Source organism: Capra hircus, chromosome 2, assembly GCF_001704415.2.
Source record: "Capra hircus breed San Clemente chromosome 2, ASM170441v1, whole genome shotgun sequence".
NCBI lineage: Eukaryota > Metazoa > Chordata > Mammalia > Artiodactyla > Bovidae > Capra > Capra hircus.
In genome coordinates this window covers 104,490,197-104,516,903 of record NC_030809.1, presented here as the reverse complement: position 1 = coordinate 104,516,903, position 26,707 = coordinate 104,490,197, and the positions used below count along the sequence as shown (strand labels likewise).

The following is a 26,707-nucleotide window of genomic DNA, read 5'->3' as shown; positions in this document are numbered from 1 at the left end:
CATCTGTGTAGGATTTGAAATTCAAAGTAGGGAACCCTAGAGTTTGTAGTGTCTTTTTCTTTTGAGGAGTATGAGATCACCATGCATATAAAACACATCCATGTGAACCCTGCCTGTAGCAGCTAGACAATGAAATGGAAAGTTTGTGCCTGAGTTGCTGAGAATCTTCCATTTTGCCTTGTTTCTACAACAACCACTTTGTGATCAAGTGATGAGGAGTGCCCCTCATGCTAAGCACAGTGCATCATACCCTGTGTCCTGACTGAAGGGCATTGAGTAGGTGCTTGTTAAGGAGTTAGTCCAGAAGAGGTTTTATAATTATAAAAACTAGATTAGTTTTAATATTGTAATACTTTTTTGGTCATTTTTTAGTGTTTCTCTTACTCTTCATTTAGACTTTACTGAAAATTTTCTCATTAACCAGAAATGGGCCATTCTCCAACCCTCAGAAATACTGAAATACAATTTTTAGTTATTATAAGACCAAAGTCAAAATGCTTGTTAAAATTTTGTGAATGCCTTAAGCATGATTATTGTTTAAATGCTTTGAATTAAGTGAAATATGCTTAGTTACACAGATCTGTGCTTTTAAAAAACATTGGCATTTCCAATTGATATGTTGTAGCTTAATGCCCCGTTTATATTTAACATTATTATTTAGGTTGATTCTTAAGGTTGTATTTAACAGGAATATTTAAGTGTGTAACTTCAAGGGTAGCTGAATCGTTCATAACAAAAAAATTTAGCTGCTTAGAAGATGAAATGCCTAAGTATATATTAAAGTCCTTTTATTATAACTTGTAAATGAACAATTTTGGACCGACTCTAACTTCAGCATTATTTTTTTTGTGCCTCATATAACATGTTTCAATCGACCCATTTATCACTTTTATGAGTAGCATAAGTAAATTTAGTGCATCTGCATATTTATACACTTTAAATAGACCAATGTAAACAGTTTCTTATCTGCCATATGTTGAAATGTTTTAGTAAAGACATAACTGCCTAGTCAACAAAGAATGGCATTGAATTGCACTGTTTTGGAAAAAAAAGTTAAGTGAACTAGATGGCTGTTAATCTGGTTCTTTAAATATCATAAACAAAAGTATCAGAATGTGTTTCCAAGGACAAAGGCGGAGTTTTCTGGGCTTTGATTGGTCGCTGCCTTGTCCTGTCCCACAGCCATCCTTAATTGGCTTTGGGTAGATTGGAATCACATAAGCAGAGTGACATTTATTACTTTCCTAGTTGTTTCTATGCACTGAGCCCGAGATTCCCAAGGAGAAACTATAAAAGATTTCTTTCATTTCGTCCATGATCTACGGGAGGGGATCCCTCTGAGAAGAACAGGCATGAGTTTGAGTGCAAGAAGAGTCACTCTGCCTGCAATAACGCCCATAGTTCTCCAGAAAAGGGTATGTGACTTCTGCTTTTTTCTTTTCTTCTTCTTGCATTTTTTTTTTCTTCCTGTAACTGTGTTTATTAGTGTGTTGGTCACTTTCGTTACCTATCCTGAGAGGGGCTAGAATTCATTGAGGCTGTAGGTGATTAAAGGACAGATTATTGAAATTAGACTAAGGGGGGAAAAAAAAGCAGGGCCAGCACATCTCTGTTGTAAAAAAGCTCCATGTGAAAGCAGTTTGGTCTCAATTTCAGGGCATTGTGATTTAGAGACTGTACTGAAGCTTTTTCTTTCTTTTTTTCCCCTTCTACTGTAACTTCAGGCCTCTTTGCTTTTAGTTCAATAGGCAATCTGCTAGCTATTATGTTTTATATTTGTTTACTAAGGAGCAGTTTCTTTGTTTCACTATAATTCATAATATATCCATCTTCATTGTTGAATGGACTGTGTAATTATTTTACTATTTAAACATATGGCACCAGTTTATTAGCCTCCAGTTTTCTACCCATTTCTATTGAGTTTCTGCTTTCTTGCTTAAGAAAAACTTTCCATTGAATTACCCTGTGAAAAGGCTTTCTGTTAATTATTAATGCAATCAATCCTTTGTGTGAAAATATTTTGTCTATTAGTTTTTTTGTAAAGTTTATTCCTATGTCTCACTCGCTGCATTGTACTTCATAAGGTAATAAACACACCACGTAATGTAGCATTTAAGTAAAGCTGAATATACTGAACTTCTCTTGTAAAAGCACCAAATAAGAAGCATGTATTGAAATCCTTAAAGAATCAAATCTGTTATATAAAAAAAGAAAGCACCAAAACACATTTTGGCACTGTAATTTTTGAACGATTTTGGTGACTCTAGAAACTGTAATGTTATTTCCATACCTAACTTTTAATGGTTAACTATCAGTGTATTTCATTAAGTCAGATGTCATGGTTTAATTTATTTGAAAATGACAAATCTTACAATTAGAGTTTTTTTTTTTTTTTTAAGAAGTGTCTCTTTTTATTGTTCTTAATTTATTTTCTTATCCAATTGACTACTTATTCACCAGGGACATTTTACTTGGCAGTGAAATAGTATATGATAATTTTGCCAACATTTGTTCTTATCTTTCTTGATGTCTTTCTCTCATCTTGAGCAAATTTAATTAAAAATATTTTGCTTTGAGCTGGAAGCTTTATTTTGATTTAGACTTAGTAGTATATTAATAATGACTATATAGATTTCCTGAGTCACTGGGGATGTGAAAAGATATGATAGCATATATCATATCTATGTCCTTATGTTTGGGTTCTTCTTTATCCAGTTAATTTTTCAGTTTGGATTAACCAAGAAACTTTCATCATGTGGCATTTTTTGCATGACCTGTTGGTGTGGTGGAAAGCATGCCATGTGGATTCTCCGTTTCCTAGCTGTATGACCTTGGGCAAGTCACTTAAACTTGGCCTCATTACCTCCTCACCTACAATATAATTGTTGAGAGATTTTCATCAAGTGCTCTCTTCAGTCTTATTTGTGTCTATAATTTTGTGAATCAAGTACTTGGATTTTTATAACTATAATAAAATATTTAAACCATTTCTTATTTTCTTAGTGTATAAAATATTAGAAAAAGATGCTGTCATCTTCAAGTATTTGGAGCAGTTAGTCTAGGGGAAATTGGTGTGAGTAAATAACATCCAGCTCTGATTGGTAAGTAGCAAAACAAGATTACTGTGATTATAATTAATATTAAGTCTGAGCTGCCAATAGATATATCATTGTGATTTCTCTTGGTCTTTTATAATAAGCCTCTAGTCAGGTTTCTATTATAATAATTACATAAGTCAAAATTCCCTTTGCCCAAGTCCATGTTATTCCTTTCCTGTGAGTGCACATATTAGATGTTCATATAATTTAGCACATCATTTGCTGAAAATACATAATACTATTTCTTTCTCCCAACATTTTAATCCCCAGAGGACCTATTGTCTGTAAGATTGTTCTGAAAATCTTAGTGTTAATCTTATTTTAGGAACTGGGTGTTTTTCTGACTAAAAAATATCCATCTGTTCTGGTCACACCATGCCTTTTTTTCCCTAAGATAGGAAATTACTCTGTACTTGTAATTAACTTGTCATTTTCTATATGCACCATAATTTAAGATGATAGAAATTAATACAAACATTTCTCAAAGTATTTTGGGGCAGCTCTTCCTTTTCCAAAGAATGTAGGTGTTTTTTCCACAGGTTTGGCATAGAATTTGCTCAACCTGAATGAGTGGTGCTTGCAAAATAATTTGCCAACTGGAATCCTAATCATTTCAAAGGCTGAGGACATTTCTGGAAATGCCTAACAGTGCTAAGGAGTAAGTTTCTTATCAGCAAGTGCATATGATTTAACTGGGTATACGACCTCCTGAGATGGATTGAGAACTTGAACTTTAACATGGCTCGTAATATGGTATGGGTCTTTTTTGTAGCAGATCAAATGTATTTTGATCTTTGAGGAATAGGGTATTTGTGTGGACTCTCTAAGAAGTAAATTGGCAAGAACATTTTATTTTCTCTAATTCTATTAGGATCTGATTTCCTTGATTCTAGTTAGTAGTTAATCAAGGTTCCATTGAAGAAAGTTTCATCATCTCTCTCAGAAATGATCACATCCTCATCAAATGTGCTGAGTGAGTTCTTTACCTCATAGCATTTTTCCCAGATCACTACTAGGTTATGCCTGTTTTGTTCAGATGGGAAGACTGAGTCTCTTGGGTGTTGAGTGACTTATTAGGCAAGGTCACTCAGAAGGTCAGTGGCAAAGCTAGAAATAGAATCTAGGTCTTCCAGTGTGCTTCTCTTATTAGACATGTGTTACCTTCTGAATTAATATGTTAATGAAATTGCCTTATGATGTGTTTAACTGCCATTCAGCTTCTAGTCTGAAATTAGCTCAGACAAATCCTTTCATCTTCCTTTGCACCTCCACCAACTCCCATATGTTCTAGTGTAGAAAACATTTTATTCAGAAAGCAATTGTGAGCAATAAAATGAGTGTGTGTGTGTGTGCACATGTGTGTGTGTGTGTATGAAAGAAATAGTCAGGGGAGAGAAGAATGGAGAGAATGAGAGAGAGAGAGAGATGGAAAGGCAATTGTACCCAGTGCTCTAATTGGGTTCATTACATCAATAAACTATTTTAAGGTCCCAGAGAGTTAACAAAAGACTGAAGCATTATAAGGCTTACACTAAGTGCAATATAAAATTCACATTCTTTTTATAGAAAGACTTCAAGGTCAGAAGGCCAGATGTCCATATTTTGATTCTGTGGGTAGAAAGGGTTCTACCTCTATCGGATGAAAATTATTTTGCAAACTATGTTTCCAAGCATTTCTACATTCTTAATTCATACTACAATTACAAGAGACTTTCAAAGGCACACAAAATTCTAACATGTCTTCCAAAATCTCAGAGAAATAAGAGATACTTTTTAGAATATATTTTTCATAAGATTCAAATCATTTTGAAAATCCAAAATTCATGAGTATAATATGGAGCAAGGCCATTTACTAAATGATCCAGTTCCCCGATTATACAAGAGAATAGTTTGTTGTATTCATTTCTCTCCTCATACAATTAGAATTATTGCTCTGAATTTCTTTTTTTTTTATTGCTCTAAATTTCTAAAAACAATTTTGTAAAGAACGAAGGAATATAGACCTTCATGTCACTATTTTGCCCAGAAACTTGTAAATACATATGAAGTCAGTCCAGGCATATGTAGCACTCACTGTGCTTTAGGACCTGGATCCGCAGGCGTCTCCCCAGCTTCGAATGAAACTTCCACTCCTGCGTGTGGTTTTCCTCCTTGTGCTCCAAGCAGGGTGTGCTGTTTGGCCCTCTGTACTTCTGCACCCTGACATGTGCTCCGTGGCCTACAGACAACTCCACGATCCTGTTTGTTTTCCCAAAGGCTATTGGCTGTGTCCCAGCTCAGGCTGTAATCCCATCCTGAAGCCTTCTAAGACTCATCCTCATCACGTCTGTCTTGACGGTGTCTTGGCTCAGGTGTCACTAGCTATACCTTTATTACTCATTCCTCAATTCAGTAATGCCTGCTCGGTGACATCAGTTTCATTACTACCTTTTATGATATTGAAGTCTTATTATCTTATCCTTAGGTATCTTGAACTTTCTGACTTTTCATATTTGACTTTTAGTTTTCTTTGTGGGCCTCATATATCTTTTATATATCTTGCTCTATTTGGTTTTCAAAATTTGGTGTAGTTTGTTTTATAACTAGATTTTACACTTTTAAGGAAAAGACTTTGTATAAAGTGCTTTGTCAGTTGCAGGCTGAATTTAATTTCATGTAACCGGAAAACTCAAATGACAGTGCATTAAACAGGGGAGAGATTTATTTTTTTTCTCTTTACAAGAAGAATTGGTCCAAAGCTAACTTAGCCTTCCTGCAGTGTCCTCAGGCAACCAAGCACCTTGCTTTCTATTGTACCATCCTTAGTGTGGGTGCCTTTTCCTTTTATGGAAAGACAATTGCAAATCGCTAGTCATCCGGCTCACATTCCTAGCATACAAAATGGGAGGAACCAAGGGCATACAGGCTACTTCTGTCAGTTATTAATGGGCCACCAGGGAATAACCAGGAGCCTTTGCTCACCACTTACTGGCCAGGATAGTGTCATGTGGTCTGGATCCAAGGGAAGCCTGGCAATGTAGGCCTTGAACTCCACACGCTGCCCTTCTCATCAGAATCAGGAGATACGGAGGATGGTTCTTTGTGGGCAACTAGCTGTCAAGTGCCTCCTACATATAAGGCATGCAGAAAATGTTTATCCCTTAGATTTTGATTATTGTCATGCCAGCTATAAGATATTGTTATGCTTTTTGAACAAATATATTTTATTGCTTCATTGGAGACAGTAAAAGTCTAGTAAGTAGGGAGAGAGCAGATTTCCTGAGAAGGGGAGGCTACCTGAGATCACAGATGGTATCCTGACTTTCGGTGGCTGTCTTGCTTGAAAGGGTGTCTTGAAGTGGTAGTGAGTACTGTTTTTTGCTTATTTGCTTGGAGTTCTCATTCCCAGTAAACCTTAATCTTTCTTCTGTCTTTTTAATCTTTATACAGGGTAACAGAGTTGCATATTCACCCAGGAAGGGTACCACATAGATGAATGGATTTTGTGTTTTTTTTTACAGAATGTTTCTTTTCCCTAAAAGTGCACTTTTAGGAAGTGTGATAGAGTGGAGATTCTATTTCAGAGTCAGGAAACCCTGAGTTTGAACTCAGCTCTGTCACTGATCAGTGCTGTGACTTGAGGTGTCTTCTTTTTAAACCTTTCTAACAGTCAGCTTCTCTGTCTTGGGAATGATGGTGCTTCCTCACAGAGCAGTTGTGAGGATTAAATAGGATAAATATTTAGAAGTACTTGACATGTAGTAGAAGCTCAACAAATGTGAATTTCTTTTTTTCCCCCCCTCATCTGGCATGTTTTACTAGTTTCATAAACAGTTTAAAATCTGCCTATTAAAAATGATGGTGGTGAGGGGGGGGCTCTATCCTGTTAAATAGGTATCCAAAAATTTTCTTGTAACAAATGAATCAACCAAAAAGTAGTTGTCCTTGATACCGTGCAGCCAGGGAACAAAAGACAATATGTCTGTCAAATTCTTGTTCCCTCTGCTCACTTTCTGAAATGAAGACTCTAATTTAAATTTAAAAAATTAATCCAACTATTATATGCTGATGAATATTTTCTTAAAAATCTGGGAATATAGTTTTAAATATAATAAGATAGGTATTTAGATAACTTCCCCTGTCACTCTCCGAGGGATTATCCATCAGGGACTTCTGGGTTATATTTAACATGTGAAAGAGGTACAGTTGTACCTAGTGTTAAGACATTGCCTCAGTAGACAGAGGGGACATTACTGGACTGTGAGCTATAAGCTGATAGGGGCTGTATCAGTTTTGATCATCACTAGACTCAATTGCCCAGCAGAGGAATGTACAAAGCTGAGATATAATTCCTATTCATTGAATAAACACATTAAAAAAAAAGTAAATTGGGATTTTTGATACTGACCTGTTATTGGCATTTCGTTCTTTGTATTTGTCTTTCTGTAGCACTCCTTTCCTTTTCCCTGTGTTCCATACCTTGTGGTGAGAAGCCGTGCACTCAGGGCCCGTTTTAGCTGGTCCACCCTGCTTTTTCATGAGCTCTGTTTCACCCCTACCCCACCCCCCAGCTTGTTGCCCTGGGCAGTTTTGAGCACTCCCTGCCATCCACATACACCAATAGAAATAAAAGCAGCTATACTGTGTTCAGCACTAATTACATGGTCTCTTTAATCCTCTTAAGAACCCTAAAGGATTGGTGGGCAAACCCAGTCTGGGATGAGAAAAGTGAGGCTTGGAGAAGTTACCCAAAGCACAGTGCTAATGAGTGATGAGGCAGGACTGAGCCCAGGTGAGCCCTGCCTGCACAGAGACTGCCTGTCAGAATTGATTGGCGCATGCAGGCTGCAGAGTGGGCTCCACCCTGCAGCTGCCAAGCCCTTGCCTCTCACCTGAAGTCTGTGCTGTACTGTGCTTAGTCGCTCAGTCATGTCCAGCTCTTTGCAACCCCATGGACTGTAGCCTGCCAGGTTCTTCTGTCCATGGGGATCTCCAGACAAGAATACTGGAGTGGGTTGCTATGCCCTCCTCCCAGAATTTTCCCAACCCAGTGCTTGAACCCGGGTCGCATTGCAAGCAGATTCTTTGCTGTCTGACAGATGGATTATTTGCCATCTGAGCCACCAAGGAAGTCCAGGAATACTGGAGTGGGTAGCATATTCCTTCTCCCAGGATCTTCCCAACCCAGGAATCGAACTGGGGTCTCCTGCCTCACAGGTGGATTCTTTACCAGCAGAGCTGCCAGGAAGCCCACCTATAATCTACTCATTGGACAAATCTCACCTTTTTTTTTTCTCTAATCACTCTGTCTTTTGCCCTCTTAGCTATTTTTTCCTTGATGTGCACTCAATCTTGCCTTAAAGATATAGTGATCAAACCATATAAGAGAGTTCATTGGACCTCAGTAGAAATCTCTTGGGACTTATTTTGCTTTCAAAAATGTATAATAGTAGTCACGATTATGAACAGACTGCTATGAGTTTGCTGTCACTTTGCCCATTTTACAGGATGAGGAATCTAAGACTCATAGTTGATAAGCTGGTGGTCTAGGATCTGATCACAGAGCAGATTTTTGGAGTCCACTAATGGCCTCAAGCACCTGGTCTGAACCTCTGCATGAATGAGGGTCATACCTCATATTAGTTTGCAAACTACAATGTCTGGTCCACTTTTGGCAATGAAAGCAGATTAAAAATAGCTGGGCTGATTAACAGTCTAAGACTCTTGCTCGGGGCCGGTCTTAGGGCTGACTCTCCTGGCCATGCCTCAGCACCCTAAGCCAAATCTGAAAAAATAAGAATCTCTTTTTGGCAGAAAACAAGAAGTAAGACTTTTGGTTATTTCAGTTATTAAGCTCTCTGAAAGGATAAAGATTTTCTACTCCCATAGGATATTAAAAATGCTTGCTCTTAAGACAGTTTCAAAAGAGGGATTAAAAAACCATTTTGGCAAAACAGCATTGTCCTGTGTTGTTTATAGCTTCCTAATTGGACATCACATTTGGATATACACATTCAGTTGTGTCTGTGAAGATACCAGGAGTTTTATTTTATAGTTTCAGAAGTCAAATTAGTTGGGGTAGTTTTATCAGGATTTGAAGAAAAATTTTGCCATGATCAGCTTGAGTTCCAGGAAAGGGGGCTTTATATTATACACCACCAGAAGTGACATGTATATATGTATATATATATATATATATATATAAATATATACACACCACCCTCCACCCCATCCATAACACTTCTTATTGAAGATTTAGACATGATTTATCTTAAAAATTCAAATAGTTCAGAATGTTTAAAAATAGATTTAAATTTGTTAGAAGCTTACAACTATTTTAAGCAGGACCTCTATAGGGTTAATGATAGTAAAAGTGAAAAAAGTAAAAGTTACTCAGTCATGTCCAGCTTTTTGTGACCCCATGGACTACAGTCCATGGAATTCTCCAGACTAGAGTACTGGAATGGGTAGCCTTTTCCTTCTCCAGGGGGTCTTCCCAAGCCAGAGATTGAACCCAGATCTCCCACATTGCAGGCAGACTCTTTATCAACTGAGCACCAGAGAAGCCCAATAATAATAAAGCAATATTAAATATTAAAGGGCTAACAAAATTAAAACAACTTTCAAAGCATCCTGTTTTCTTTATTTGCACCAAGAAATAAAGACTCCCTCTGCTGGCTGTTTCTGAATATGCCTTTTTTTTTTTCTTTCCTGGCAAGTTGTGCTGAAAAATGTGAAACACAAAGAATAACTTTTTTGACATTCAGAAAGCTGGGTGCTTTGAGCCATATTTGCATATGGTTGCATATTTGGGTTTTCAATTATCTAATGTGTTTATCCAAGATGTCTTGTCAAAACAGCACCGCAAAGTTGGGTAAGCAGATTGGAAAGACCAGGTAGGAATCCAGAGATAGGTTCCCTGGTAGGTTCTGCCAGTGAGCAGATGGATCCTCTGGCAAGTCAGGCTCTCTTCAGTCTCAGCTTCTTCACTTGTAAAATGAGATTATTTCAGTGGGTGTTTCTAAGAGTCCTGGCAGCCTTAAGTATTTTATAATTCTAACAGTATTGCTGCCATTTTTTTTTTTATAGGAATGTACTTGTACTTAGTCACTCAGCTGTGTTCGACTCTTTGCAGCCACATGGACTATAGCCATCCCAGGTTCCTCTGTCCGTGGGATTCTCCAGGCAAGAACACTGGAGTGGGTCGCCATTTCCTACTCCATTTTAAGGAACTATACATGTTTTATACTGATACACATGCTTTGCACTGATAGAAAAGAAATATTTAGAAAAGTGAGAAAAAGGTAAAATTATAAAAAATGGATATAAATCAGTTTTCCCTAGTGCTATCACAATATGGGAATGTTAGGTCTAGAAAGTGATATGCATGCTGTTAAAAGTTCATGAAATAATACCCGCAGGTGTATCAGAAGACTGAATATCACATATTTCATTGATTCTCTGGCACCCTACCTCACAAAAACTATCATTATCTTATATACTTCCAATTAAACTATGCCATAACCATTGATGATAAGTTACACCTAAGGTTCAGAGAAGTTAAATGTGAGAAGATGTACTTTTGAAAATCACTGAAACAGGAAGGTTCTAAAAATGCTTCGGTTGATGCCAGGCTGCTCAAAAATTTACAGCAAAAAGTCTGATGGGTCCTGGGCTCTCATAAATATTCTCTTTCCTCTCCTCATGTTTTCTCCCCTTTTCTAAACTCTTCCCCCCTTGCCCCTCCCCTACTTGTCCTTCTTCCTCACTGTGAGAAACAGTTATTAACTTTTTTGCTTAGGCATGTCTTATGGTTATTCTGGGAACAAACCACTGCTGAAAAACTGAAATGAGATACTGGAATAACATTGTGTCCAACATAAGCATGACCAGTGGTTTTCTGCTTTAAATATGAATAAGCATTAGCACTTGTGAAGGTTTTTTTTTTTTTTTTTTAACTTCAAAGATGAATTAGTCAGCACTGGCATCGTCACAGGAATTACATGAGTTTTAAAAACACTGAGGCTTCAGAGAACACTCCTTTGATGAAGTTACTGGGAACATTAGAGTGGGATTTGTGCTTTGACCCTCTTTATTATTTGTGTTGGATTTAGGTCCTAAAATAACATGAATATATTCATATGTATATGTGTGTGTCCACGGTTTGAGATATTTTTAGACTTAATTTTAATGTTTACTTTCTTTTATAATGAAATTGGAGCTGTTTCTTTTGCCCTTTTTCCTACCACATAACAGAGCACACTGAAAGGGCTTCTGATATCTTGCTTTATAAAATTGGACACCCGCTTGAGTTAGGGTCTTTTTTGCTGTCCTTGAGGGAGAAAGAAAGTCTGAGGAATGAGCAATCTGCCTGGCTCTTGCCCTGAGAAGGAGAGCAGAAGGGATCAAGAACAGAGAAGAGCAAAGGGGCTTGAAGGAGAGTTTCTGGGCCCCTCTTTGCCTGCAGACGCGCTTTCTTCTCTTGGTTGGAAGCCTAGACATGGCATGATTCTCCAGTGTCACCGATCCAGATTGTCAGGTGGGGCAGTGCTAACTCCCCTGCCATCCCAGGCTTGGGACATTTCCAGTAGTGAGGCCACACTGGGCCTCAGGCCCTGATGCTAGACGGGAAATGAATTCATACAGCAAAAACTTCATCCTGGCTTTCTGAATTCATATGAAACGCCCAGAAGATCTGTATGGATCCCCAGCCACACAGATGCTTTGACTCTGAGTTAGTTTATCTCTTTATCCCGGCACGCACTCTAATGTTCCTGCTAAAATGTGATAACCTCCAGATGTAACCAAGTTGAGGATTTTTACAGAGGTGGTGTGGGGATGATCCACCTTGTGACCTTGAGGGATTGTGAGCTGACATTTAAAGAGCCTGGATCCATAGTTACTTGATGGAACGGCCTCATCAGACCCTGAGCTGTCCACCTCTGTTTTCAAATGTGAGAAAAAGAAAAAAAAAAAATCAAAACTTTAATTTGGTTAATAAGCCAAATAGATTTTTCTGTTACTTGTAACTGAACTTGTTCCCAAATGATTAGATCGCCATGTGGTTATTTATCATTCTCTTACCAGTTGATAATCTTATTCTAGTAAAACTGTCTTTTTAAAACTTAATTATCTATTTCCAGCCATTGAAAAAAAGGTAGTTTGTCATCTGTGTATATTAAAAGGGATCCACTCTTGGGGTGCCCTCCTCGATAGTTCGCACTGATGGAAACCAGTGTCTAGCAGTGCTGGGCCAAGATACTTCTTCCATAGGCCTGGGAACTCAGTCTCTGTCGTCTCACCTGAGTCTTCCATCTCCCGTCTCATGCATAGTTTTTGCCTCTTCAGTCCAAGTATTTTTGCTCATGATATTTGTTCCACACATATGGTCTTTATTTTTTTTCAAATTCTCACAAAGTCCTAGAGATGTCATCTCATCCACCTTTGTTGAGTCTGCCGATTTCTTGAAAACTTTGCCTGTGTTTTCTCTTTGGTTTCATGTGGGCCCTTCCTTCCCTAGAAGTTTTTAAACCCTGTGAGGTTTCCAAGCTACTGTTTTGGAATCCCTAGTATTGTCTCCTACAGAGCCGTTCATGATGGTATCAGTCATCGCTAAAGGAGTATTTACCCTGTGCTAGGCGCTGTGCTGACTGCTGGAGGAACATTGTGGGAATCACGTATTGACGTCATCCCTGGTGTCATGCAGCATGCTGAGTAGTGGAAGCTGATGGATAGTAATCACATAGTTGCACGTATGCATACATGAAACAAAGGGCTGGGAGGAGCACTGAAAACTTCCCCTCAGAACGGATAGTTTATCCAAGGGAGGAGAAGCAGAAGGTGGAGGGACAGTGTTTTAGGCAGTGGTAGTAAAAGGTGCAAAGGCCCCATGTCAGGAAGGGGCATGGCTGATTAAAGAAACTGAGAAACATATGATCAGAGGTAGAGAATAAGGGAAGGCTCATAGGGAATAAAATTGAAAGGGGCCACCGGAGTACGAAATGGACCCGTTTATGTCAGTCACTTCTTGTAATTCTGATATTGGTGATAGTCTCTGTTTTGAGTTAATATCTGATAGCTAATTGAACTTGTAATGCTCACGCTCAAATAAAATATGTTGTTGAATGTCTCATCTAATGACAAGAATTTAAGTCCCTACTATCTGATTTCTCCAAACTATGTACTGTTTTGTTCTTAATAAATATTTGACAGCTAGCAAAATATGAAGGGTAGCAATAAGGAAGCAACAGCTTTTCTTGAACTGTTAGGATCTTTTGGAACAGTCTTTGTTTTTAAATATAATGTTTTGCTAGAGGTTTGGAAAAAGCAAGAATGAATATATTATTTGCCATTTCCTTCAAGGGAACGCACTGAGTTGCTTAATTCAAAATATCTGTCTCTTCTTATCTTGGGACGTTGCGTTCCTTATTTAGAAGAATGTAAAAATCCAGGGCTACTCTGACCTCTATATAAAAATATTTCACTGTTTTAGGTACATTGCCTATCTGTTAAAAATAATGGAGAAAAAAATCTGAAGCATTAAAAGATATCTTTATAATCTGGCTTTCCTTGGACGATAAAATTTTAAAGAGCAGTAGAAATAAGCTTTACTTTGGGACCTAGTTGAAATCAAATTTCTATGGACTTTACCTTGTTCCTTATTTTTTATTAATTATATATAAACATATATATAAACACATATAAACGTAATTATATATAAACATAATTAATAGGTACAATAAATGCATTTATCTTTCTTTTGAAAAGTTAGGTAATTTTCATTCTAGTAAGATCTTGGTATTTAAATGATAGTGTTTAACTTATATTTAATTAAATATTACATGTGGTATTTAAGGGTGAAGTGAAGTCGCTCAGTCATGTCCGACTCTTTGCGACTTCATGGACTGTAACCTACCAGGCTCCTCCATCTGTGGGATTTTCTAGGCAAGAGTCCTGGAATGGGTTGCCATTTCCTTCTCCAATTTAAGGGTACTTAATCTAAAAATCAAATTTAATTTTTTTCCCAACATAGAAACTTTGACACAGAAAATGGCCATATCCAGTGGTCTTTTTCCTTCTCTTTTGCTCATTCTTCTTTTTTTTTTAAAGGTTTCTTGCTTCATCCTGTAGATTCTTGCTCATGTAGTTATGCTTAGTTTGTGCTTTGTTTTACCTGCTGAGTGATTGTCATCTTTTCTTCTTTTCTCTGAAGAAAAAAGCAATAAATGGGGGAAGCTTATCAAGTAGCTAGTTACTTACCAATGGGTCCAGTGCCCCTTTCTGCTCTGTGGTATTGCCAAATGCCCAGATGACAATCCTGAGTTTTTTTCCCCATATTCTAGGATGAATCCAGTTGGGAAAGGAACTAGCCATCCTGTTCCATCACTTTCTTGAGTCTTCCGGAAGGAGGAGAAAGGCTGACTGCTTAGCCTCTGCCCAGGGCTTTCCTGAGGCTTCGCGCATAATCTGCTCTAAGAATCAGAATTTCCGGGGAAAATAACAGATGACTACTCTGTGTGCTTTGAGGGCAAAGCAGTATATATCAGACTGACTTTCAACTACAGTCTCTACTTTTCGGCAATAGCCTTTGTCTTATGTTTTAAGTCGTTCGTCTCTTTTAGTCCCGTGGCTTTCAGATTTCTTTTCTGAAGTTAACCATTTCTTGCTGTCTTTGTAAATTTGAACATTGTTGTGTCTACCGCTGTCAAAATGAGTTATGTTAATTTTTTAATCTCTGCCTCCACTTTTTTTTTTTTTTATGAAGGGCCAGTCTAGGGGAGTTGGGGTGTAAAGTATATAAACTGCCGTGATAAGGATGTCAGCCAAAACAGAGATCTGCTCCATCCACATGCCAGCATGTCCTCTTGCAGGGGCTACTGGGTCTTTATATTACGTTTTCATTGCTGGATGCCGCGTGCTCCCAGAGCGGTTTAAACTGTAAACCACTCTAAAGGCCAAGGCTGCTCTTTCAAGATGACAGTGACACTTGAGGGCTTCCTCAACACAGCCTGTGAGTACATTGTTGGCTGTCCTCCGGAGCTGTCTCTTTTCATCTTGGTGGGATGTTGTAGACAGATCTTACCAATGCTTGTCTTCTTGCTAATCAAGTGTCTGCTCATTGATGAGACAAAGACAGTTCCTGTTCTTCTTTAGGGTTCCAGGAGGATTTCTTCTTAATGTACAATTGCAAATGATCTCATGGATCAATTGATATGACTTCTTCCCCCCCCCTTTTTTTTTTTACTTTATATAGAAAGTTGAGGATTTGGGCCACTGCATGGGCTTCCCTGATAGCTCAGCTGGTAAAGAATCTGCCTGCAATGCGGGAGTCCTGGGTTCGATCCCTGGGTTGGGAAGATCCCCTGGAGAAGGGAACGGCTAGCCACTCCAGTATTCTGGCCTGGAGAATTCCATGGACTGTATAGTCTATGGGGTCGTAAAGAGTTGGACACGATTGAGCGACTTTCACTCACTCACTCAATTGGAAATGTACAATATCCCTTTATTAAATAGCATGATTATATGATCTCCATATCTCTCTGTTTTTATCTTTCAGTATGTGGAGGATTTAAATAGGATAGCACTGTTTTGCTCTAATGATTCTTAAGAGCAACCCTGCTATTTGGTTTTTGTATGATCACAAAAGTTTGGACCTTAGTTTAAATCTGTAGTAGTCATGTAGTTTCACTTATGACTTGATATTTTTCTTAAATAGGAAAGTTTAGTGTAGTAATAATATTGACAAGGGGCATATTCAACCTACTAAAGAGTTAAGGGTTAGATTCTCTTTCCCCTTTTCATATATTTCAAGGAGAATAAGTAGAAACAAAAATGAGACATTTTAACAAAGCCTCTCCATTGGTAGTATAAGGAGATTTTCATACGTACTGAATAGATCTGAGAGATGACAGGGACTGTGGAATATCAACCAAAAATGTAATTTTATCATTCGTGGATAAATGTGTATTTTGAACAAATGTCAGCATTAAATGGAACTGTTTTTTTTAAGAAGGATTTGAAATGAAGTTCAAGCAAAAATATTGAGTCTTTCTCCTAGCAAGTGTTATTTATTCAAAAAATGAGTACATGCACTTATTCCAGAAATTTAAATTAGCCTTATCCTTCTAAATTTATGTGTCTCAATTCTTAGCAACTTTATTTTTTAAAAAATTTGTAGCAACATCAACTGAAGAGATTAATGGCATTTCCTGGTTGGTTAGATGTCATTTTCCCTTTCCCCAACATTTACCTCTTGCTCTGTTCTTGTTCTCTTCTTGAATTTGGCTTAGATTTCAGAATATCTCCAGATTTTCATTTCGTAGTTCCTTTGATATAAACAATAGAGCATAAAAAGTAAGAGGCATGCTTCCGTTATCCTACGTGATGGGAGTTTACTGTAAGAAAGCATGGAAGTAGTCAGGAAGTCCAGGGAACCTGTCCAGTGGCCACCAGCTCACTCCCAAGCCCCGTTTCCTGGCATGGAGTGGGCAGTGGCCTCAGGGTACTGAAATGGCTGCTTATCATTGTTTCTCATGAAGGAGCAGCCCCAAGGCAGCTCTTCTCCTCTCAGGACTGGTCATCTTCACGTTGCTTTTGGCAAATGCTCCCACCAGTGCTTGGCCGCAGCATCACGGTGGATGGCATCTCTTGGCACCTCAGCAATTGTGTGACACTGAGATTTGTCTGAAGGCACTGAAGATGCAGACATAAGAACAACAGCCTACCCAGTTGCAATCACAGGAAACACTGAGATTCCAAATAGATCTTGGGATCTTAGTGAGCCACACATATTAACCCTAAAGTGAAGGAATAGAATTGAGGGTTCAGACACTCGCATCTGATTTTGGCAGTGTCTCCAGATTTTTATTTCTTAGTTTTTCTGATATAAAATGACCTTATAGCTGCCTCAGTAACTTCAAAACTCAGAACTGTCAGCTGATGGCAATATTGTCAGTTCTTACCTAGGATTATTTATAAGAAAAATAGAAAAATTTTAATTTCCCGAGCATTAAAATTTGATCAATTTATACTTTTGCAACAGAAAAATTTTTCTAAATTAAAATTTACAAATATGCATTGAGTATTATGTGCAAAACATTTTGCACGGGTACAAAGTTCATTTGTTCCAAAGATCTTTATTAAGCCATACATTTACTTGGGCTCAGTCCCTGGGATATCATGTCAAATGGCAAGTAAATAGAGATTTTCCTTAAAGGAGCTTACTAGTACAGTTGAAGAGAAAGATATTCAAATAGAAAATTATAAAATAAGAGCACTGAAAGGGACACATTACAAAGCCACGGGCAGTCTTTGGAAGACTTTCTGGAGGAAGTGCTATGGACATTGTAGCCAAATGATAAGTAGGAATTTGCCAAATAAAGCATGTTGTTGGTGGTCGGAGCAAAGATTTCAAGTAGAGGATACCTCATGAGCAAATAGAAGAAGTAGCAAATATATATCATATTTGTCTAAGGTCAGAGTGACCTGTTCCATAGGCTGATTTGCTGGGGGTACGCATGCTATGAGGGGCTTCCCAGGTGGCTCAGTGGTAAAGAATCCGCCTGCCAGTGCAAGAGATGCGGATTTGATCCCTGGGTCGGGAAGATCCCCTGGAGAAGGAAATGGCAACCCACTCTAATATTCTTTCCTGGAGAATTCATGGATAGAGGAGCTTGGCGGGCTGCAGTCTATGGGGTTGCAGAGTCAGATGCGGCTGAACAACCAAGCACGCACATGCAGGCTGTGTGTGTGCTAGAGTTTGGGCTTTATTCCCTGGGGCCCCACTTCCCTGGTTCTCTATTTCGCTTCATCTTTCAGACTTTTCTTGACTCTGCTGCTGCTAAGTCGCTTCAGTCGTGTCCGACTCTGTGCAACCCCATAGACAGCAGCCCACCAGGCTCCCCTGTCCCTGGGATTCTCCAGGCAAGAACACTGGAGTGGGTTGCCACTTCCTTCTCCAATGGTGAAAGTGAAAAGTGAAAGTGAAGCCGCTCAGTCCTCTCTGACTCCTAGCGACCCCATGGACTGCAGCCTACCTAACTCACCATTACATACTGGAATTTCTCAGGGTTCAGACCTAGATTCTTTTTTTCCCTCATGCTTCTTCCTTTTCTCCCTTGTCTGATTTATCCATGTCCACAAGTTCGTTTACCACCTGTAAGCTCAGTGATTCTTAAGTCAGTTCTGAACTTAGGGTCTTACAGCCCTCTTACGACCATCGTGGTTTTGCTTCCTTAGGACTGTCCTCTCTGTTTGCTACTCCTGCCACCCCTGATTCTCTTAATCGTTGGACCTGCCGAGTTTCTTCTTGTCCCGGGGGCTTTGTATGACTTCACTTCTCTTATCCTGAAATGCTCTGACTCTCTTTGTGCCTAGTTACTGCCCACTCCTTCTTCAGGTCTTCGCCTGAATATCACTTTCCCACGGATGTCTTTTGGGTTTCTCCTAATTCCCATTTGATGACTGAGTAACATACTGCTTTTTTTATGTCCTACTTTCTGGTTATTGTTTTGTTTTGGATACCGCTTTCCCCACTGTGCTTCAGCTCTCTGAGGGCAACAGCCAACTCTTTCGCTGATATACATGGGCATGCCCACTCAGTTGTGTTCAACTCTTTGTGACCCCATGGACTGTAGCCCGCTAGGCTCCTCTGTCCATGGGATTTTTGGAGTGGGTTGCCATTTCCTTCTCCAGGAGATCTTCCTGATCAAGGAACTGAGCTCACGTTTCCTATGTCTTCTGCATTGACAGGTGTATTCTTTACCAGTGAACCACCTAGGAAGCGAGACTTATATTAAAACACTTAGCACAGGATGTGCACTTTGCATGGGGACTTTGCACAATGAGCTGCTTGGGTTAGGACAGTGAAGAGCCCCTGAATGACCTGATATGATCGGCTATTAGAAAGTTTATTCCTCTAGCAGTATGGAGGAGTTAGAGAAGGTCTATGGCTAGAACAAGGGCGATAAGTAGATGGATATTACCACTAGAAGTGTACATCCTCATAGCACACATATGATTAAAACACAAAACTTCAAAAGTTCCTTGGTCCAAGGGCGCAGGGTTATTCTCAGGACTCTTTTCATCTCTTGGTGTGATTTATTCCATGTGGGACCCTATTTTTTCCACAGTCTCTCTTTGTGAACCGTAGCAGCCACACCTACCCCTGCCCAGTGGAAAAGAATACCCACTTTATGATGTCCAGATTGGCCCTGATCAGCTCTGATTAGGTCATGTCCCCATCTCTGAAATAGTCATTGTTGCCAGGGAAACTCTGGGCGTTGATTGATCCATCTAGATAATATATTCTCTGTGGAGCTGAGGCGATCATGCAGTGGTAAACTGGCTCTAAAAAAATTTTTCTTTAAAAAAGACCTATTTGTGGCATTTGCCGTATTCTTGAGTATATATTCTCCCACCATGGCTGATTTCAGGATGCCTGGCTGGCCAAGTTCCTGAATGTTTAACAGTCAACTGTGATGAGCAAGTTTCAGCAGCTCCACTACTCTGTCTCTGAGCTGAAGGTAGAGCTGCCAGCATCACGGAGACTGATGGCACTGTCTCCCTAGGCAGTGGCTCTCTAAAAGCCAATTGGAATGCAGTTCAATGAGGAGTCAGTGCCTGGTAGCCAATCCAGCCAATAAGACTGTGCATAACTTATACTTTAGTGTCCTTATTTTATTTTAAGAATTTTTTTTAAAGTTCTTATGTTATTTTCTTGAATAACATTTTTAAGTACCTTATAATATTCCATTTTGTGAAAGTACTATTGTTTACCTCTTTTATTGTGAAATATTTAGGTTGATAGAACATACATAATGCTTTGCAGGACATATCTACAGCTATTTTCACCACATTTAGGACAGATTTGCTGAGATAGTTTGCCTAAGTGAAATTACTAAGTTGAAGAAATAGCCTCTCTAATGCTTTGAGACTTTCCAATAGATGTAAAAAATAGTTTTACCAATTTATAACACTGTCATTGTAAGAGAGTAACTATTTCATTCCAGTCATTTTATGTAATTAGAAAAATAATCAATAGGAGAGAATTGATATATCATTTTAGTTTTCATTTATTTAAATTGCTAAAAATGTTTAAATGTCAACATTTTTATAACAAGAATATTTCTTATATTGAGTTTTCTTATAACTTCCGGACATTTGTGTGTGTTGATCTTACTATACTATTTTCATAGGTATTTAGTTCATCATCAATAATTTAATTTATATATGACATACCATAGTTAATAGTAGAAATTCTAGCACGTAGCGCAACTTGGTAAATGTTGAAGGGAGTACTGTACATGAAACTTTCTCTGATTCTGTATGTTTTGGGGGTGACATAAGCTGCTATAATAGATAAATACAAAATCACAATAAGTTAGCAGTGAAAGTTAATTTCTTGCTCTTGTCAAAGTTCCTTGCAGGCATTACTAGTTGAGCGCCTTTCATGTGGTCATTCAGAGACAAAGCCTCCTTCTGTCCCATAGCTCTGCTCTCCTCTTTAGGACTTTGTCATCATCTCCATTCAGTGAGCAGGTGGTGTAAGAGAATGGGGGACAGTATGTGGGACAGCTGTAGGGACTAGGCCTGGAAGTGTCACATTGCATGTACTTACATCCTATTGAGCAAATCTCAATCCTGTGGACACAACTACTTGCAAGGAAGAAAAGGAAAAAAGGATTTTGTGAGCCTCTAGCCAGCTTTGCCAAAGTTCCTATAAGCTGAAATAGAGAAATCTTTGCTGCTATTACAACTTGTGTATATCTGAGAATAAATCACCTGTGTTACTTGAATTATTTACAGATTAAAATATGGAATGGACAATTTTAAATGTTGATAAGAGGTGAATAGCATTTTAGTAGATCAGAGTAGTGGAAAATGACATTGAACGGTCATTGAATGGCCTGAAGTTTACAGACTTAACAGATTGGAAGTGGTCGGACAGAGTGACTTTGACATGTTATAAACAAGTCTTGGATGGGCACCATTTGCTCCATATATAAGAAAATTAGATGTAAAATAGACTGTATGAGGAATTTGTAATTAACTCAACCAATAAGTTCAATGACTTATTAGAATGATATTTTAAACAGACTATTCTAGCTCTTTTTTCTTTTTCTACATACACAGGTAATTAAAGTATACAGTGAAGATGAAACCAGCAGAGCTTTAGAGGTACCCAGTGACATAACTGCCCGAGATGTTTGCCAGCTGTTGATCCTGAAGAATCATTACATTGATGACCACAGCTGGACCCTTTTTGAGCACCTGCCTCATGTAGGTCTAGGTAAGGACACAAAATCATGGTCATATCATTGCTTTTCTGTCCTTTATAATTTTGCTCATATGGCAAAGGTTTGCTTCACTTATGGAAAGACAGAGGACAGTTATGAATCATCCTTTTCTTTGTTTTTAATTTTTGTTGGTGATGATTGAGAGAAAAATGAAGTAGCACTATAAGAATAAGAATAAAAAATAAGAATAGAAATTAAGATAGAATTACAAATTTACCACCTCTCATTGTTTCCATAATGATCTATGGAAATTTGGGAGCTAAACCATAGAGTCTAAGTTGATGGAAAGATACATTGCATAATAATTTTTAGTGTTCTTGCCTGGAGAATCCCAGGGATGGGGGAGCCTGGTGGGCTGCCGTCTATGGGGTCACACAGAGTCAGATGACTGAAGCGACTTAGCAGTAGCAGCAGCAGCACAAAGAAAACTTTTGAGAGGTTAGTAAAATATGCTGTAATGTGGGCTACATTTTGCATTAATTATAGCACAGCCATGGGAAATACCCACAGTGGTGTTTCACTTTATGCGAGTGTATACCCTAAATTTTTCTTAAAGAAATAAATAATTCCTTCACATTTGAAAGTCATAAACATAAAAAATAGTCTTATTTTCAGTTGGAAATGCATCTCTGTATTGTGAACTTGTAGAGGCTTTTCCTCTCAAACCTTTTAAAAACTCATAAACTATTTCCATTTTCCTGCTAGAATGGGACAGAATTCAACAACAATTTTGTCTCCCTTTTCTTATTTTTACAGATATTCCCACAATAGGTAGATGAGAAAGGAAGGAGTTTGTTAGGACAGTGCCATTTGATTCTTAGAGTTTTATATTAGTTTCCCTTGGCTACTGTGACAAATTAGCATAAACTTGGTGGCTTAAAACAACCGAAGTTTATTCCCTTACCATTCTGGAGGCCAGAAGTCTGAAATTAGAATCAGTGGGTTGGATTCAAGGTATCTTCAGGGATGAACTTCTTCTGGAGGTTCACGAAGAGGCTTCATCTCTTGTCTTGTCTAGCTTCTTGTGGCTGCTGGCATGGCCTGGCTTACGGCTGCATCTCTCTACTCTCTGTCTCCACAGTCACACCGTGTTCTCTCTTTCCATGTGCACTCTCCCACTGTCACTGTCTTATAAGAACAGTAGCATTTAGGGTTTATGCAGCATAACCCAGGGTAATCTCTTTACTTCAAGATCCTTAAATCAATTATATGTGCAAACTTTTGTTTTGTTTTTTTTATCGTTTAAGGTAACGTTCGAAGGTTCCAGGGATTAAGATGTGGGTATCTATTATTTAGCCTACCACCAACTCCTTTGCATTATATATCAGACAGCTTAGTAGTAAATCATCAAAATTATTTTAAATAATCGGTCAGTGACAGCACAGTTTGTTCCTTCAATTTGTTTAAGGAACTGAGAATTTTATACCTAGCTATGAGAGTTGTTCACTTTCTTGCATAGCTAGCTACTAGTATTATAAACATTTTCCTTTGTTTGATACATAGAACAAAGGAAACACGTTTATGCTCCAGAGCAGTGTACCAAAGCTAGGTTCAGTTTGGATGAGAAGTTTGCCTTTGTCTTATGAAGTACAATGGAGATGATGTTGGCAGAAAAGTTAGGTTCCTAGGAGGATCCATCTTCAAAAAATTCTGGAAAGTGATTGGTTAATTTAAAGTCCCTTGCATTCCCTAAATAATTCAGAAAGTGTCCGTAGTACTTCCTGTTTGAAGATTGCTGTCCTAAGATGTGTCAAGACCTTGGGAGAGGACAGAGGGAAACCTGCAGAAAAGAAGCTTGGATAGTCCCCACAGGGATTCTGAACCCCAGCCCACCCTTCCACCCTCTGTTTGAGAGTTAATGGGCCATAACATGTCAGCTGATCTCCACAACTGAGCCTATACCTGCCAGGAAAACTCGAATCTTGCAGGTATGCTATACTGGTCCATGTGACTTGCTGTCTCACTTTCATAGGCCAGAAAAAACCCAATGTATATTTTCTTCCTTGCCATTTGTAACTAATTTAACTTCTATTTATGATCATTAACCTCTTAGAATGTGGTGGTGACTTTAGAAAGGCACGTGCCATAATTCCAAACTATTTTGTTTACTTATGGCTTTTAGCAAAGTAGCTCTTAATTAACATAATATCTAATAAAAGTGTTTTATACTCTTCATTTTTTCTCTTTGAGAGACTTTAAAAATCATTAAACATCTTTTGCAGTTACAGTCACTATGATTTATCCCTAACAAAGAGCTTGAAGTTCAGTAATAAAATCTACTCTGTAAATCAAGCAGCAGTGTTCATGGAGACCACTGCAGGTTATATGAGGAATAAAAAGATTTGTGCAAGTCTTTTAATGTAGAAGCTTAAAATGGAACATTGAGAATTAATTTGAGCTACATACTAAATTTAAACTTTTAGGCACTGAATAGAAATATATTTCTCCATTACTGTATTTTCTGGAAACTGCTGAAATAAAATCAAAGATGTGAGAATATTGTTTCATGGTTTCATTAACCAAGCATTAGGCCGAAGCTTATGAGAAAGAAATTGAGTTCCAAAGCTTTATTGTGTTCTTTTTTTTTTTTATCCTCTTTGCTTTTACTCAGATAATATCTTTATACAGTAGAAAAATTGCAGACATTAATGCTATTGAATTACTAATGTGTATTAGATTTACCACCTTCCCTTCCTTTAAAAAAAAATCTACTGCTTTATTTCTGTAAGGATACACTAGGATGTTAGATGATAATGACTTTCCGAATAAACTCCTGAGGAACAGTTTTTTCCTTTTTGTTTCTTCCACCTCTTTATCTAACAGTGTGACAAAAACAACTTTTATGGTGCTCGGGTCTTTCTCAGCATGAAGAGTAAAACCAGTGTGTTTTTGAATTGTATTTGTGAGTATGTAGCTTATAAATACTCTTGCAATATCTTTTCAGCCTAAGAGTGGTATTAAGCAATATTTTTACTATTTGCATGTTAAAATGAAAACAAGTAAGATGGAGTGTTTCCCCCTTAAATATGCTGTGCAGATGACAATGTCCTTTGTGAGTAGAGTGAGGCACTCATATATTGAACTGTAAATCTTTGCGTCCTGTTGACTTAAAGAATCAAAGGATAAACCATTTGCCGAAACTTTGCTGACCAGCTAGTGAGCTCTGCATGTTGTTCAGGGGACACTGTTGACCTCTCTCTGATAGAAATACTGGGTTTTCAATGTATAGAATTCTAAAGGTGAAGGGATAGTCTATTATTTTTTAAAAATATTTTTAGTACAAAAATAATTAGGCTCACTGCCAATAACTTAGAAATAAAGATGTCAAGAAGTAAGCAATGCTATCCACAATTTAACAACACTGAAATGTTTCTTTAGTTTCTCTATTTTGACATTATCTCTCGCCTGTGTGTTCACCTGTGTAAACTACCTTTCTATATATATGTGTACATTAAAAAAAAAAATCCTAAGTATTTTCATTTTTTTTTTTCACTTCGCAGATTCCACAAAAACTAGGAACTCCCTCTGCCCCCTCTGCCTTTCCTGATTGCTTTCTTCCAATAGCTTAACAAATGTCGATTGACTGATTTGCACAAGCCTGTTTTGTATATGGATCCTGGGGGTACAGTAGGAACACAATAGACAAAAAGCAATGCCCCGATGAACTTGCATTCTGATGGGAAGAGAAAGACAAGAGACACATGATTAAAATGTGTAATCTCTTAAGTAATGATTAGCACGGGGGGGAAATGAAGGCAGAGAATGGGGTAGGGAGTCTAGGGCTGCAGGGAACTCAGGGAAGGTGTCCCTGACAGTGTGATGTTTGGGTGGAGATTGAAGCAGATAGGGGCAGCTCTTTCACTTAAATGGAAGAAGATTGTTCAGGAAGAAGGGAACATAAACAGGGAAGGCCTGGACTTGGCAACCTGCTTGTGTTCAGGAAGCAGCCGAGAGGTGGGCGCTTAGGGAGTCGGGAAGGTGGTGGAAAGGGACTGCATGGAGCTTCTGTGGGGCCCTCAGGCCATGGAGGGGACTGAACTTTTACAGTGAGTAAGGCAAAAAGTAACTGGAGGTTTTTGCGTCAGAAAGTGGTAGGATCTGACTTAAAGTCTACTACTGAGAAGACCCAAATGCAAGTTTTAACCATTTGGAGGCTAAGCAATTCATTTTGCGTTTACATCAAATTATCTGTGGTTTCCTGGCTTGGTCCTTGCCCATCTCTCATTTCTGCTAGTGATGCATGTCACATTATACCATCTTCATGTCATGGTCTGCACACATATGAGGCTTAGTGTTTGTGAGATCCTGAAACCTTGTAGGCAAAAACATTTTGACTTATGAGATCATGACAGCTGGGAGTTTTCTGCACTCCAGTTGACTTTAATGTCCCAGATAAGCTTAGGAAAGTTCCAGAGACATGTTATGTTGTTAATAGATGTGCTACTGTTGTTGTTTCTGATCCATTTAAGCACACCGCAGATTACTGAGGTCAGGAGGAGGAGCACGTGACATTAAAAATATGGTAGGGTTATCGAATCCAAAGGACTTCTCTGGTGGGTCAGCAGTAAATAATCTGCCCACAATGCTGGAGACACAGGAGATGTGGGTTCAGTCCCTGGGTTGGGAAGATCCCCTGAGGAGGGCATGGCAACCTACTTCGGTATTGTTGCCTGGGAAATCCTACGGACAGAGGAGCCTAGCGGGCAACAGTCCAGAGGATCACAAAAAGCTGGAGATGACTGAAGCGATGGAGCACACATGCACGCGTTGAATCCAAAGTCTGTTTTCAAAATGACGGTTGGTGTGGCAAAGAAAACTTCTTTTTATTTTAATATGAATGTATATGTGTGATAGCTACTATCAACGTGCATCTTGTGTGTGCAGGGCCCCTACTTAGAGGCTTCACTTTCATCTTGACAGACGCTCAGTATTTAGCTTCATAGCAACCCTGCAAGGTACATTAATTTCATCTCCATTTTACATATAAGAATACAAAGAATCGGTGATAAAATACCTGACCTAGAGTTAAACCTTGCACAAATCAAATTCTCAAGCGTATATGTTTTCCATGGAAGCAAGTTTGTTTTTTCTTCACCCCATTAGATCAGGCAGATTTTTTGGGGAATCTTTAATTGGTTTCTCTCTCTCACTCTCCATATCCGTCTGTCATACATGCTATAAATATAGATTGAAATTTTGAAACCTCAAGAACATTTTCATATAACCCTTCAGCCAGGTAGTACTGAAATTACTGGAATCTAACTGATCCAGCCTGGTCCACTTTATAGCAGAGCCAGTTATTTACTTTGGTTGAGCAAGGGGATCGTTTTGGAA

The 26,707-nt window shown here is 38.4% G+C and overlaps 1 protein-coding gene across 6 annotated transcripts in view; it reads left to right on the top strand.

Moving 5' to 3' along the window:
• The window catches only part of GRB14 (growth factor receptor bound protein 14), a 125,955-nt gene that overhangs the window by 56,544 nt on the left and 42,704 nt on the right, over window positions 1–26,707 (top strand). For 4 of the 6 annotated variants that reach the window (XM_018063892.1, XM_018063899.1, XM_018063904.1 and 1 more), the window contains exon 3: window positions 21,210–21,366. In XM_018063892.1, coding sequence (XP_017919381.1) covers window positions 21,210–21,366 — 157 coding nt within the window. Of the gene's footprint in view, window positions 1–1,172; window positions 1,416–21,209; window positions 21,367–26,707 lie in introns of those variants that run through there. The other 2 variants (XM_018063912.1, XM_018063930.1) reach the window with 2 other exon arrangements.